The 15,128-nt window shown below is 42.5% G+C and overlaps 1 protein-coding gene across 7 annotated transcripts in view; it reads left to right on the top strand.

Moving 5' to 3' along the window:
- lmo7a (LIM domain 7a) overlaps positions 1-15,128 on the top strand; it is a 64,420-nt gene that overhangs the window by 23,537 nt on the left and 25,755 nt on the right. For all 7 annotated transcript variants that reach the window (XM_054786899.1, XM_054786894.1, XM_054786896.1 and 4 more), the window contains exons 5-8: positions 375-481; positions 12,716-12,746; positions 12,877-12,990; positions 14,421-14,607. In XM_054786899.1, the coding sequence (XP_054642874.1) occupies positions 375-481; positions 12,716-12,746; positions 12,877-12,990; positions 14,421-14,607 (439 nt within the window). The remainder of the gene's footprint in view (positions 1-374; positions 482-12,715; positions 12,747-12,876; positions 12,991-14,420; positions 14,608-15,128) is intronic.

Here is a 15,128-nt window from a genome sequence, read left to right as displayed (position 1 = left end):
TCCACCCTCACATGGCTGCAGGCCATCAATCAGTTTCTATCAACTCACGTCTCCTAGCGACCGAGCTCCAAAATAAGGCCGAGCCCCTGCAGATTCCACAGGTGTTGTGCTATCAAAAGCTTGTCACACTCAAGCCCCACCCACTGGTAGCATAGCTGCTGTCAGTCACACACCCACGCCACTGCATGTGTGTGTGTTTGTTATGCACTTCTATTTGCACACACACACACACACACACACACGCACACACGCTCCTCCCTGCCTGCCTGCCTGTGATATGAACTTTGGAAGCAATGAGTTGCAAGCTGCGTCCTTGCCAGGGAATTCTTGAGTGATTACTTTTTTTGTGTGTGCTCTCTCTCGTCTCCGTTCAGGACAACATTAATGTCTTCCTCAAAGCTTGCTTCAATCTCGGACTAAAGGAGGCGCAGCTCTTTCACCCAGGAGACCTCCAGGACTTGTCGTCAAGAGTTACAGTCAAGTAAGTGTGGTCTTGTGCTCGATGCCGTTTTGACGCTTTTTATGGTTTGTATGAATGAGGTTGAGGTTTGAGATGGCGTTGACTTGTTGGCTTGAGCACATGTGCATGTCGGACATGATTACCCAAGTCCAGGAGGGTTTCAATGTCCTTTGTTGGTGTTAAACCCAATTACGGTAGGTTCAGTTTTGGTGCAGATCTACAGAAGATCCAGCGATTTCACAGAATTAATCTTAAAGGCATGTCTGGAATATGCAGGAGATGGGTTTATATTCTTTTCTTTTTTTGTGTGTGATGACAAAAAGTACTGAAGCAATTTACACAAAATTATATCTTGGGGTGTGCCCCACACCCCAGGAAGAAAACATACATTTCCAATATTTTTTTTGCTAGATTTGATTTTTTTTTTACTTAATTTTGCTTAGTTTTTACGTGGAATAAGCAGGCGGTGGGTTTTAGTTTGCAGATTTACACTAAAAGTAGTTTGATTATGATTATTATTATTATTATCTCATTATGAGATAATTTAAACCTGCTCGGGCGATCAAGACTGGTGCCCGTCTCATGGAACACATACTGACACCTAGTGACTAATGTAGAACACTACATCCACAATATGAATTGTCTTCTTAATGACTTACTAATTCATTTTTATTTGAGTTCATTTAGCCATTTTTATGCTTGAAAATGCTTCATTTAGGCAGAAAATACGTACAATTTGCTGAAATATGCATATTTTTTACTAAACATGGGCTGTTTTCCACCGTGAAACTGCATCATTGATTAATATATGTTTGAAAAAGGGGCGATCTTATTACAGAAAAAATACCAGCTTAACGCAGGATGAGCCATTCATAATATTTTGGTACATTTTCCCCACATTTGTTAACATTGGAAGTTGTTTCCTTTCTGTCACGCCAATAACTCTAAGTGACTCTAAATGACAAAATTCAGACATATGCAGGAGATTGGTGGCCTTGGTGGAGGTCTGCCCTCTTCAAAGTGTGGTTTTATCACGTCGTCGTCATGTGTTTCATTAAAGTACGAGCGGAGGAATAAGCGCCTGTGGCGTGAAAGCACGGTACAGTCAAGTCGGTGGTGACATTTCCACAGTGTTTATTTCCGTTTGTGTGTGTTTGTGCCACAGCAGAGAGGGAGGCATGTTGAACAACCTGTTCGTGCTTCACTCAGGTGTGCCCTCAGGAAGGGGGTGGAGGGACAGGTGATGGCTCGGTGTGCATGGGAAGGAAAAGTGTCTTAACAGGCAGATTTGAACAAACTGGTACTAAAAGACCTTGCCGTTAGATGCGTTAGCTATGCTAGTGCTGCTAACCTGTGTGTCCTCCTGTCCCGCTCCTGAATGTTACGTTGTTGCATGTGATGTATGGCATCTTTTACGTTGGACATGTGCAGAGTTGCAGTGTATACTGGGTGTAAAAAGTGGATCATGTACACAATGGCGCTTCTTGGAGACACACACTCTGTTGGAGACGGGCGTGGACAAACACAGCTCATTAGCATTAAAGCTACACACACACGATACAGCATGTTCCCAGTCGGGCTTACTCAAATAACTTTTCAAAGGCGAATTTGGACAACACACGATCATATTGAAGTCTGACACTTAAAATAGTTAAAAATATTTTAATATGGAACCTTTTTAAAATAAATAAATAAATAAATACCAGTGAACTTGTGGCCTCAGTGTGTCGTCACAACGTTCATTGTGTTAGACACCTGTCACCACCGACCTCGATGCCACAGGCGCTTCTCCGCAATCTTCATTTCCCGCCCCCATGATTCACCCTGGGCTGGATGAGCCGTGCCTGAGTGACACAGGCAGCGGTGTTGAAAGCACACAAAGATCAACTGTACGTACGCTAAACAAACAAATCTGCCGCCTTATCGCGACGCACCCTGCAAGCCAACAACGATGCCCTATGATACGGTGTTATCCAAGTGCGTCAAATGTGGACACTTTCTTTATGGAGCTTTGGAATGAGTCGTAAAATGACTCGTTGGTTTATCTTCTCCCCTCTGCATTGTGTGGTTTCACTTCTTTCCATAGCTATCGTCGTGATATCATATTTAATTGAGTGGAAAATTTGGAAATAAAAGGCCTACCCTACCAAAAAACACCTTTTCCCTGATAAATATTTGACATGTTTTGTGAATGATATTATTTTAATCAAGCATCATGATTTAGTGATGAAAACGACAACAACAAAGTAAATTGAATACTAACAGTATTAAATGGTATGCTTGTACAAGGCCCCCCACCGAGAACGCCTTACCCCTAATAGACGCTACACACATATCTTCATCTGTATTATTTTAATCTAGCATCATCATTCATTGTGAGAGCTTTATTAAAAGTACAAAAGTGCTCAAACATGTTTTTTTTTGTGATAAAAATACATTTGCACAAATGAAGGCATCTCCCCTTAAGAATAAATGTCTTATAAACGTCTTACCCCTCAAAGACATTTGACATATACTGTAATATAGATTCTAAGCGAGCATCAATATTTTCTTTGCCGCCATGCGCTACTCTATCTGAGAGCGAGAGAGGGTAGGGGATGGTGATGGGGGGGGGGGATCTTGGGGGAGCCTCGCCGTCCTATTTTAAGGATCTCCGGGGTCAGTTTACCAAGCAGGATTGATTGGAATGGTGTCGGAACTCTGAAGAGTGGCTTTGAATAGCGCTGTGAACACCCTTCTCCCCCACTTCCGACCGCATCCATCGCTGCATGTGGTGGTGGGATCCCTTCCACTCGTTTCATTCAGAAAAGTGGGCAAATGGGTTTGCTTTTTGGAATGATTTCATAACTTCGCATGGCTTCCCAGCAGAGGTATTTATGACGTGAGTAGAACGAGATGGAGGAACTGATAAAGCAGCAGGCAACACGAGGAGGACAGCCAATGGACAGCCATGTACTGTATATCACCCTGCCACTTTATCACAGAGGCCGCCAACGAGCAAAAGTCGTCTCCATCAGCTGCCTTTGCCTCTGTCGACGTGTCAAACTCCTCCCACAGCCGCACTACAGCCATTGTGACAGACGCCATTCTAAGCCTCACTTTCCCTCTTATGCACGTTTATACTGGTCTTGCACTCACAAGTCCTTCTCAAATGTGCAAGTGCTGGGTAACTGCCCCCTTAGATGACAGGTATTATTACTTTAAAGTGGTATAAGGTGCATGTCTTCAACTCCATAACACTGGTTTATTGCTGTTCAGACTTTCAAAAATGGGAAAATCAATTTATGTACAGTTCAAAAAATTTTAAAAACGTCCAAAGTTCATCCTTTGCTTACTGACCTCAAGAGATAGGCGGATGTCTCTGCAGATCTGACTGGGATTCAGCGGAAATCTTGCAAGATCTGCAGAGGCCCTGTGTGATTTAGCGAAAATCTTGCAAGGTTTGTGGAAGCCATGTGCCATTTAGCAAAACTCTTGCAAGATTTCCAGAGGCCCTGTTGTATTTAACGGAACTCTTGCAAGGTTGCCGGCGGAAGCCCTGCGCGATTTAGTGGAAATCTTGCAAAGTTTGCGGAAGCACTTTTAAATTTAGTGGGAATTTTACAAGATTCTCGGCAGCCTTGTGTCATTTAGCGAAAATCTTGCAAGATTTGCGAAATCCCTGTGCAATTTAGTGGAAATCTTGCAAGATTTGCAGATGTCCTGTGCCATTTGGCAGAAATCTTGAAAGATTTGCAGAAGCCCTGTGCGATTTAGTGGAAATCTTGCAAAGTGTGCAAAAGCACTTTTTAAAATTTTGTGGGAATTTTACAAGATTCTCGGCAGCCTTGTGTCATTTTGCAAAAATCTTGCAAGATTTGCAAAAGCCTTGCGCAATTTAGTGGAAATCTTGCAAGATCTGCAGAAGCCCTGTGTGATTTTGTGAAAATCTTGCAAGATTTGCAGAAGTCCTGTACAATTTAGCGGTCGTCTTGCAAGGTTTGTGGAAGCCATGTGCCATTTAGCAAAACTCTTGCAAGATTTCCAGAGGCCCTGTTGTATTTAAGGGAACTCTTGCAAGGTTGGCGGAAGCCCTGTGCGATTTAGTGGAAGTCTTGCAAAGTTTGTGGAAGCACTTTTTAAAATTTGTGGAAATTTTACAAGATTTTTGGCAGCCTTGTGCCATTTAGCAAAAATCTTGCAAGATTTGCAAAAGCCCTGTGCAATTTAGTGGAAATCTTGCGAGATTCATGGGAGCCCTGTGCGATTTAGTGGAGATCTTGCAAAGTTTACGGAAGCACTTTTAAATTTAGTGGGAATTTTACAAGATTCTCGGCAGCCCTGTGCCATTTTAGCGAAAATCTTGCAAGATTTGTGAAAGCCCTGTTCAATTTAGTGGAAATCTTGCAGGATTTGCAGATGCAATCTGCAATCCAGTGGACATTGGACATTTTTGTGAAATTTGAAGTTTTGCATGATGTGAGGAAGCCTCGTGTGATTTAGTAGAAGTCTTGAAGGATTTGAGGAAGTATTATGTGATTTATAGGTAGTCTTGTGTGATTTTCTGGAAGTCTCGCAAGATGTGAGGAACTATCGCGTGATTTAGCAGACGTCTCGCTTGATTTAGAGGAATTATGGTGCAGATTACCGAGAATCTCTTGACATTTGGGGATTGTATCGCATTATTTAGAGGACGTTTTGCAAGGTTTGAGGAAGTATGGTGGGAGATAGCGGAAGTCTTGGGAAGTTTAGTGGAAATCTGGTGAGATTTAGTGAAAGTCTTATGATATTAAGCAAAATTCTCATGAGATTTAGTGGAATATTCTCAGGGATTTTGCAAAAGTCTAGCAAGATTTAGCGGATGTCTTGCGAGATTTAGTAGAACTCTTGCATAACTTCGTCATTTTCTAGAGATTTTAGAAAGTCTCACGTCGTTTTGCAGGAGTCCTGCGGGACAAAAGGAAATCTCGCACGATTGACTGCAATTCTTGCAAGATTCTCAGAATTCTCTTGCGATTGAGCTGTATTGCAAAATCAAACCGATCAATAGTCGTAGAATCAAATATGTACTTTTAATCAAGATAAAAGCCAGAACTGCAGCCAAGCCCTCATCCCAAATAGTCAAAGAAGAATTTGAGTGTTGCTTAACTGGTTTATTCGCCGTCCAAATAAGAAGTGTAGCAACAATACGTCACGCTGAAGCGATACTCTCTTGTGTGGTGGCTACATTGAAACACAGGTGGTTTGCTCCTGATGGCCTTTTTGTTCAACGTAGCACACAATGCCCTGAAACATTGTTGTCGCGTATAAATTGGACCTGCATTGGCGTTAGCCATAAAAGATTATCAGACAGACGTGTGTGTGTGTGTGTGTGTGTGTGTGTGTGTGTGTGTGTGTGTTGACCTTTGTGGCGATTGTGCAAGCTACCCACGAATAAAAGAGCTTTTTATCAATGTCCAGCGCAGGCAGTATCAAAAGTGTCATATAGCAATCACATCTGTTGATGCCAGAGATAAGAAGAGCTTAGAAGTCGCCTCTAAAAGATGACGTTTGACCACACCTCATTCATCACACTGGAGGCTGTGATTCACCAGCAACTGCCTTGCCCCCCCCCCCTCCTTTCTGCTTGGCTGCCCAGGAAATTAAAGTCTTCCAGATGAATTATGGAAACTATTTCACTTGACCAGTCAACTACAACCTGGAAAAGCTGTCGCTGTAGTAGCTGGGCACCTAGTAGTGAGTAGCTTGTACTAGTTTGTAGCATACTAGTTAATAGTAGCTTGCAGCTTGTACTGACTTGGAGCTTACAAGCTAATAATAGCTACCGTAGTAGTTTGTAGATTGCAGCATGTTCTAGTTTGTAGCTTACCAGTTGGGAGCCAGTAGTTAGTAGCTTGTAGCTTGGTAGCTAGTAGCCTATGGTTCGTAGTTAGTGGCCTACGATCTGGTAGTTTGTAGCTTGACGTTGGAAGGTTGTAGCTTGTACTAACATGTAGTTTACTAGTTAACAGTAGTAAGAAGCTTGTAGTTAGTAACTGTCAGCTTTTACTAATTTGTAACTTGGTAGCTAGAGTAGTTTGTAGCTTGTACGGCCCTTTAGCTTAGCAGCTATCACCCTGTGTTTACTAGCTTGTCGTTAGTAGCTTGTACTAACTTGAAGCTTTCTAGCTAGTAGTGGATTGTAGCTTGTCATTAGTAACTTGCAGTTATAGTACTTGTAGCTTACTAGTTAATAGTGTAGTAGTAGTAGTAGCAGCATATGGCTACAATTATGCAGCATGGCGCTAGTAGCTTGTAGCTAATGGCTTGTAACACGGCTACTATTATGTAGCTTGTAGCTTTTGTGGACTGTGCAAAGATACCTAACAAAGTATCCAGTGAGTATATGTAACCCGCCTGTTTCAGCCACCCCCGTGCTGGTCTGGAACGCAGGACCTTCGGAATGGCAGTCGAGAGCGCTGAGCGCTGGGCCAAAAGCACAGACTGTACCCAGCGTTCAGCGCAGCTCTTAAGGCAGAGGGAGTGAGGTTTGACTAACGTACACTTGTGCAGCTGCACCGGCTGGCATACGGCCCCCCCACAGAGAGGTGGTGCAAAGTCTCAGAGGTGGCCGTCGTTTGAAAATGATTGACAAGCCTTGACAGCTCTTCTCAGCTAAAACAAAAAAAAAACATTTAGGTAGAAGGGGCCATAAAAGAGGCGTGTCGTCGATGTTTTAAGATCGTTGGCTCTCGATCAGACTGAGGAATGTTCCAGAAGGACTAAACCTTACAGTCCATGTCTCTTATGTGAATGCAAATGTGTGTGTGTGTGTGTGTGTTTGGGTGTGGTTACTTCATGCTTTCCTACATGGCGTCACTCTGAGGTGCGGCGGTGTGGTCTTGTGCGGGCCGTGGGTAGATTGTGATGGCAAGCACCCCATAAAAGTAAGCACTTACTCGCTAGCTAGCTGGCAGGCTTTTTTCAGGGATGCCACAACAATGACGCCTGGCACTGTGCGTCTCCTGTGTTGAGCACAGTACTGTAGTGTGTGTGTGTGTGTGTGTGTGTGTGTGTGTGTGAATGGTAATGAAAGAACAGCAGTGATCTATCACGAAGGCTTGAATGTAGCAGAGCAGGTTAGCCTCACTGTGCAGCTTCCCTGCAGGCACACGGGCCCACCGGCTTCAACATCATCGCGTGTTTGGCTAACATTTGAATAGCAGCTCTGTAGTTTCAGTGCAAATGCCACAGCGCAGCAAAGTATTAAAAGGTCATATATGGAAAGTGCAAAAAATGCGTGATTTAACAGAAGTCTCACAAGATTTGAGGAAGCCTTGTGTGATTTTGTGCAGCAGAGCATCTCGTAGCATCGGTGAATGTCGTGCGAGGTGCAGAAAAGGTCTGGTGTGATTTTTAGCAGAACTCATGCAGCATTAGCTGAAGTCTTTGAGGGATCCTCGCATGAATTAGCGGAATTCATCAGCGAAAACCCAGCATATTATCATCACATAAGCAATTAAAAGTAAGTACAACAGTCAGCCCAATTTTACTGCAGCATTATTTAAACATTTATCATGATTGTACTGTTTTCTCAAATGTTTTGATATCATGTTGAGGCTCTGTATGGCTAACCCTCATAAGCAGGGAGGCATACTGTTTCATATTACATAGTGCAATCACTATTGTGCATATTAGCATACTGTACCATACAGCGTTCATTTTTATCACATTAAAAACACCATACCGCTCAAAATTGCCGTCATTCCAGCATCGACTGCGTGAAAGAGCTGAAAGTGATAATTTAACAATATGACAGGAGTTTGACCCCTCTGAATAGGCATATGTTTAGGTGGGAGCTTTTCCACGATCCACACGAACGTTTGTCAAGCTGCGGGGCTTCTTGTGGGAGCTTTTCTCTCCGAGCAAACATTTGCTTTACTGCTAAAAACTTCATCTGTGCTCCGTATCGCTTTTGAGTTGAGAATCCCACAGTGTTGTCACAGGAGTTGTGCGTCGCTCTCAGCTGACGCCCGTCAGGTCACTGCAACAGCCCCTCAGGCTGCGGACACCCAAAAATAGGTTTTATGAGAGCGACTTTATTTTCGTCCACTGGAAAAAGGCAACCAGCAGACGCGCTGTCCTTGACGCGATGATGACAAGCAGCTCGTGTTAACATTTACTTCCTTTTTTGGGACCATTGTTACCAAATAATACAAACTGGTTACCTTCTACTCCCATTTGTCGTGTAATTCAAACACAAATCATCATCATTGCGAAATCATTTTCCCACTTTTAAGCCCCACCCACTCCCAGCAGGTGCACCCGAGGAAAACCTCAGCGGGGACACGTGTTGCTATTGTGTTAGCGTGGGACAAGCAAGACTGTGTAACACGACTGTGTATGCTTCCTGGAGGTACTGTGGCCCCTTATCACCGTTTATGGCCCCTGTGAATAGATGCCTCATAGGGGCGACTGTACACAAGGTGCAAACAGAAAGGGGTCATTTCCATTTCCATCACACGCACGCAGACTCTGGGCTTTGTTTGCTCAACACTGAGGCCTTCTTTTATTTAAAGGTTCCATATTAGAGAATTAGAAACCATTTTAAATACGTCTCAGAGGTCCCACAAGAATCTATGGGAAGTGTGTTGCTCAAAATGCAGCCTTGATGCTGCAATTTCGACGGTATGAAAGTACTTTTTGAAAGCCCTGCTGGGACGGTACGGGTACTGTGTGTGTGTGTGTGTGTGTGTGTGTGTGTGTGTGTGTGTGTGTGTGTGTGTGTGTGTGTGTGTGTGTGTGTGTGTGTGTGTGTGTGTGTGTGTGTGTGTGTGTGATGCTGAGAAGCTGTGTTCCTCCACGCCGCTCTCTGACAGAGTGTGCGTCTGTCAAGACTGTACACAGCAGGGGTGTCCAAACCTTGTCCCAGCGAGGGCCACGGACTGAAAAATCAACGGATGGGGGGCCCACTTTCACAGTTTTTAAAGCAACCATGCAGCAATGCAAATGCATTTTTACACATTTTAGGATTTTAAAGAAAAAAACAGCCTGTATCTCACCTTTGTGTTATCTGCAGCAAAGCATATTATTAGTATGAACCTTTTTACTTACGTTACATGTTTTTGCTGTTTTTTTACAAATATTTCACCTTTTGTCTCGTAATATTGTGACGTTATTCTCTTAATATTTTTACTCTATCATCGTAATATCTTTGATTTTTTTGGTTTATGATAATTACTTTTTTTAATACATATTTTAGTCTTTATTATTTCTACTTGATTCTGTTTTTCTCGTAATATTATGACTTTATTCTCTTAATATTTTGTAAAATTATTGCTGTTTTTGCCACTTTTTGCTGTTGGTTTTTTATTTTGTTTAATTGTATTTTTGAACAGTGCCAAGAGCCAATAAGAAACATCCGCAGGCCATAATGAGCCGCACTTTGGACACTTGTGGTGTAGAGCAATACGCGAGACGGATTACTGCTTCCGTGGTACACAACGGGCGGGCTTGGCTGCCGTGTTAGATGGCAGGACCCAGACAGTGCACTGTGACCACGTCCTCGGCACACGGCTCCCCTATTACTTGCTGGAATAAACACTCCGAGAGACGAGATGTGTCATTTTTCAAGATGACCAAAAACAAAGACAGGCATGTGTCATAGGAACACTGTAGATTCATAACACTCCATCCATCCATCCATCCATCCATCCATCCATCCATCCATCCATCCGTTTTCTATGCTGCTTCTCCTCATTAGGGTCGCGGGGGTATGCTGGAGCCTATCCCAGCTGACTTCGGGCGAGAGGCGGGGTACACCCTGGGCTGGTCGCCAGCCAATGGCAGGGTTTATAACACTGTTTTTTGTACATAAACGGGACAGGGGCCAAGGCCCAAAGTGTAGTCCCACTCAGCATACCGGATCTTGAAGCTGCGTGTTTTTTTCATACGCAAACTTCATCTCATACACTGACGTCCACAATCTTCTTCTTTGAACAAACTCGTGTAGACCAGTGATGTTATACAGTACTTTGATCATCATTAGCTAAAAAGCAGACATTACATTTAAATGAAGGAAAAGGAAATACAAGTAGTTACAAATCAGGTTTCCTTCATCCTGCTGGTCAGGTTTTTATTGACACCAACATTGAGGTCACATTTGTGCGGTGTAATGGAGTCTTACACATTTATACCGTCATCCCTTCCTGGTTGGACTTTCACTCTATCATGGCTTTTCCAAATGAATACATTATCTCTGATTGACTGGACTTGCTTGACTACGACCTATTGTTTGTCCAAAATATTCATATTGAAGCAAGTTTTACGTATGCTTGGCCTAAATTAAGCATCAGCATTAAGCATAAAAATGACTAAATGAACAAAAACACAAATTTAAAGCATTCAGAAGACGCATTCAAAGACATAATATGTAGTATTCTACACCAGTCACAAGGTGTCAGTATTGATGAGGCAATACCTGCCACAGCAGGAAGTATGCTGTCCAGAAAACTCTCCCAATGCTAACATGTGAGTCTATCTTATGTCTTATTGTCTAATAGGTCTTATTTCTGTTATTGTGTCTGCTATATTGGGTAATACGAGTGTAAATGTGACTATGGGGTGTTTTTTTCTTGCCTAGATGTCTAATGATGTTAAAAAACGTATTTACAAGGTCGTTTGTTAACAGGTTTTCTATGCTCTATCTAGAAAACAAAAAGTTCCATTTATAAGTAACCAATCCTACTTCATGGAAATTCACTTATCACGGTTGGGTCTGGAACCAATTAACCGTGATAAACGAGGGATTAGTGTACATATTAGGGGTGGGAATCTCTGACCACTTCACGATTCGATGCAATTACGATTCAGAGGTCGGGGTGCGATGATAAAACGATTATTGATGCATCTTTTTTTGTGATCGTTTGTCAATTTTTTTTATCCATCATTTTTTTTTTATGTGTAATTTCTTTTCACTCACTGTGTACTACTAAAACAAAGCATATTTGTAATGATCCACGGTTAAAATAAACATTATTAAAAAATCTGCCATTATTCACAAATAAATAATAACGACTTCTGAATTCAAAGTAAAATCCTGAGCATTGAATCTCGGACAAAATCATATTTTTGCTGTATAGCAAAGTCAAAAACAGCTTTCATATAAAATATAGATTTCTGTATCAGCGCCTCTCATACAAGAATAATGCTTGCGGACGTCAGTATATTATGAATAACCAAAAAAACTAGGCTGCCCTTATTCCCAGTTGCAGTGTCAGTGAAATAACGTTGCGATGGGACGTTGTATCTGCGTTCCAAAGTCCGCAACAAAGCACGAAGCCCTGCTTCTCAACAACCGAATCTGGCCACAAATCCTCCGCAATAAAAGTACCGATTGACTTTGTGATTCGCTTCGCCTTCGCGAAGCCGGCAGTCTTGCTCATCTGGTGTCTTTGAGCACGATTGTGTACTATATCCACTTTTTCACTCTGTTCTTGTACAACGTGATAAATGCCATACATCACACCAACAACCTAACATTAAGGAGTGGGACAGCAGGACACACATGTTAGCAACACTAGCATAGCTACTGTATGTGAGCTCCAGTGCTAACATTACACTCACATTGTAACAGCAACATCATGCTAGGTTAGCCTATTCGCCCTCACGTCTGTAGCTGACAGACGATAGTTGGAAGAATTGTAGGCTGCATTTCAAGATGTGTAGAGAAACCTAATTTTTTACAGTTTTTACAAAGCTGGATCAAACTTTCAGCTTCCAGGTCAGTAGCTGACCGACGGTTGTATATTAAGATGTGTAGCGAAGCCTGCCTTTTTTTTTTTTTTTTTTTACAAGGCTGTCCTCTGTGAAGGGGTGGGTGTATACAGGGTGCGGCCTCGTCTAGCTAGGTGCGCGTCAGAGGCGTTAAGTCATGTCATATCATGAAGGAGGGTGTTTTTTTGATGATGGGATCAAAAGAAGTTCAACTTCAGAAGTGACAGTTTGAACGGCTCTTTTCTCAAACAAGCAAGGGAGATGATAGATTTTCATGTTTGGTGCTCGCAAACAGACTCTAGGGACACATCACTTTTCGAACATCATGAAAAAGTCACTTTTGTGTGATAAAAAGCCAGAATGAATGAAAGTGATTGTGTTGTTGTGTGTAGGCTGCTGAGGGAAGGGCTGTTGGTGTAGTCTGGACTGTGCTCTCACTTTCCAGCTCTTTCAGTGACTAGCGGAGTGTTGTTCTGTTCAAACATACACAAACGCTGACCCTCTCTCTTGTTTCTCTCACAGGGACCAAGAGACCAACCGGAGGCTTAAAAATGTGAGTTTTTTTTTTAGCGGTAATTTGAAGTCATCCTCACTTTCATGTTGTTATGTCATGTACGTTGCTCACAGTTTTACTAGCTTTCGATATTTTCTTTACACACTGCAAATCCTGCTGTGACTTACAGGTTCTGATCACCCTTTACTGGCTGGGTAGAAGAGCACAGAGCGAGTGTTCTTACGATGGACCTTACTTGAATTTTAAGGCGTTTGAGGGATTGCTGGGCATAGCACTTCACAAGGTAATATGCACCTTAAAACAGGCACATACTGTAGGAGTGGTATCGCAATCCTCTTTCACAGCCACTGCACATTTCATTCCTCAAAACCTCCCTGGTATGTGGGCTATGTGCGGGAAAATACAGCGTATGAGACATGCCAAGGGTTCCAGGCATGAGGGGATGAGATTGTTACCGGCCAAGCTAAAGGCTAAGTTAAGTCATACATGACCCCATGACTGCACTCGGCTATTTAGATCTTGTTTACCACCTTGATTGTCGTCGTTGTCAGCAGGGGACTGACATTTTGCGCACGTGGACATAAAAAATAAATAATGGTGCTTACAAGGCGGGGATTGCTGAGGACAGCTGGTATGGACATTATGTGGTTCATTTTTACACAATAAAAGATTCACCAAATTACACAAAAGAGACTTTTTTTATGATGTTCTAACAGTAATATGTCCCTAGAGCCTGTTTATGAGCACCAAACATGAGAAAAATCTATATTCCCTCTCTCTCATAACATAAATCCATTAGTCTGTTCAAGACACCCCAAAATCTGAACAAAAAATACATTTTATGGAGAATAATTATTGTTTAACATGCAAAAAACAATGCAAAATAATTATAAATGAGTAATGGATGGAAATTACTGCCGATACGGAATTCCCATTTATCATTCCGTGATTAAATTCAATAGTGTTTCTCACCATCTTTATCAAAGTGCTGGCACCCGCAACTTTCTTTGGCCCCATGGTGGGTTATTTAGCACGGACAGTGAGTCAGCAATGCCCAGGGTGCTTAGCTTGGGCACTCGATTTCATGGAACGATACATTCAAGAGCAAACAAACTAGTTTGGTACGTGCATGACTGTATGAAACCCGACACTGTACAAAAACCGAGGCAACAAATGTTTTCAAAGACCTGCGTTTTTGCTGTATATGTAAACAGACATGGACAAGCGCAGCTCATTAGCATTAAAGATACAGATACACAGAACTCTTACAGCACTTTTAAACTACATCTAAATTCTAGCATCAAGGCTAGATTTTGGACAACACACGTCCGATACAAGATTGTGTTCCCTCTGAGCCTCATTTAAAATTGATGAAAAATACTATAATATGAAGCATATTAAGGATAAGCGACCTAGAAGATGGATGGATGAAGCATATGAAGAAAATCATAATATTGTAGCTGCAAATGATGCCTTAAAGGCACTTTAGGGACCACACAGGGTGGTGCCAAAAGGTTGTTCCCATCACAAATTGTGATGCTTGAAACTTGTGTGTGTGAGTGTTGTGAATTCATGTGAGCGCTGCAGCTGTGAAGCGTGAAAGGCCTTCCTTTATAGCACTCATGCTCACTCATATTGGAGCTAAATATTATAACTGCTTGAAATAATGTTTTTCTCATCGTCAGCGTTTGTGTGTGTGTGTGTGTTGGACAGGCTCTCCAAGAATTGTCAGGTCAGAAGGACGTCAGAGACGGCAGTTTTGGAGATAACTGGTACTCAGAGCAGCCGGGAGGAGGAGGTGGAGGACACAGGAGAGAAGACTCACTGGACAGCTTGGACTCTTTGGGGTCTCCACCTCATAGCATCTCATCGGACGCCACCCTCAAAGGCAGCAGTGAGGGTAAAGAGATGATGTCACCACGTGTCTTTTAACTGATTGAACAGCCTACAGCGTGTGCTCGAACTTCTTTTTATCCCAAAAGCTCCATCATCAATATTTAACTTTCCCTTTTCATGGAAAGTCAAATATTTGTTAAAAAAAAACAACAAAAAAACGTTGACTTTTGTAGAAAAACAAACAGCTGCTGCCCTCTAGTGGTTTGCGTCTGAATGGGAACGTTTTTGTGTTTTTGTTGGAAAGTGCAGCCACAGATATGTCGCTGGTGATCATTGTGCATGATAAACGTGCGTGCATTAAAAGAAGGAGAAAGAGGAAAAAGTAGTCCTACGCGTCCTGCATCCACTCCCAATCCCAAACCGCATCCACCCCCCCACCCCCCGTAAGACCGGAACAGTGAGACATTCCACAGTCCTCCACACTGACTTGTAAATGAACAGGCTTCCAAAAGTGCCAGAACATACACTTTTCTTCCTCTGTTCTCCCACTCATCCGTTTTGTTTTCTACAACCACTGTTACAGTT

This window comes from Dunckerocampus dactyliophorus, chromosome 9, assembly GCF_027744805.1.
Source record: "Dunckerocampus dactyliophorus isolate RoL2022-P2 chromosome 9, RoL_Ddac_1.1, whole genome shotgun sequence".
Taxonomy (NCBI): Eukaryota; Metazoa; Chordata; class Actinopteri; order Syngnathiformes; family Syngnathidae; genus Dunckerocampus; species Dunckerocampus dactyliophorus.
This window is presented reverse-complemented; position numbering and strand designations above follow the sequence as displayed.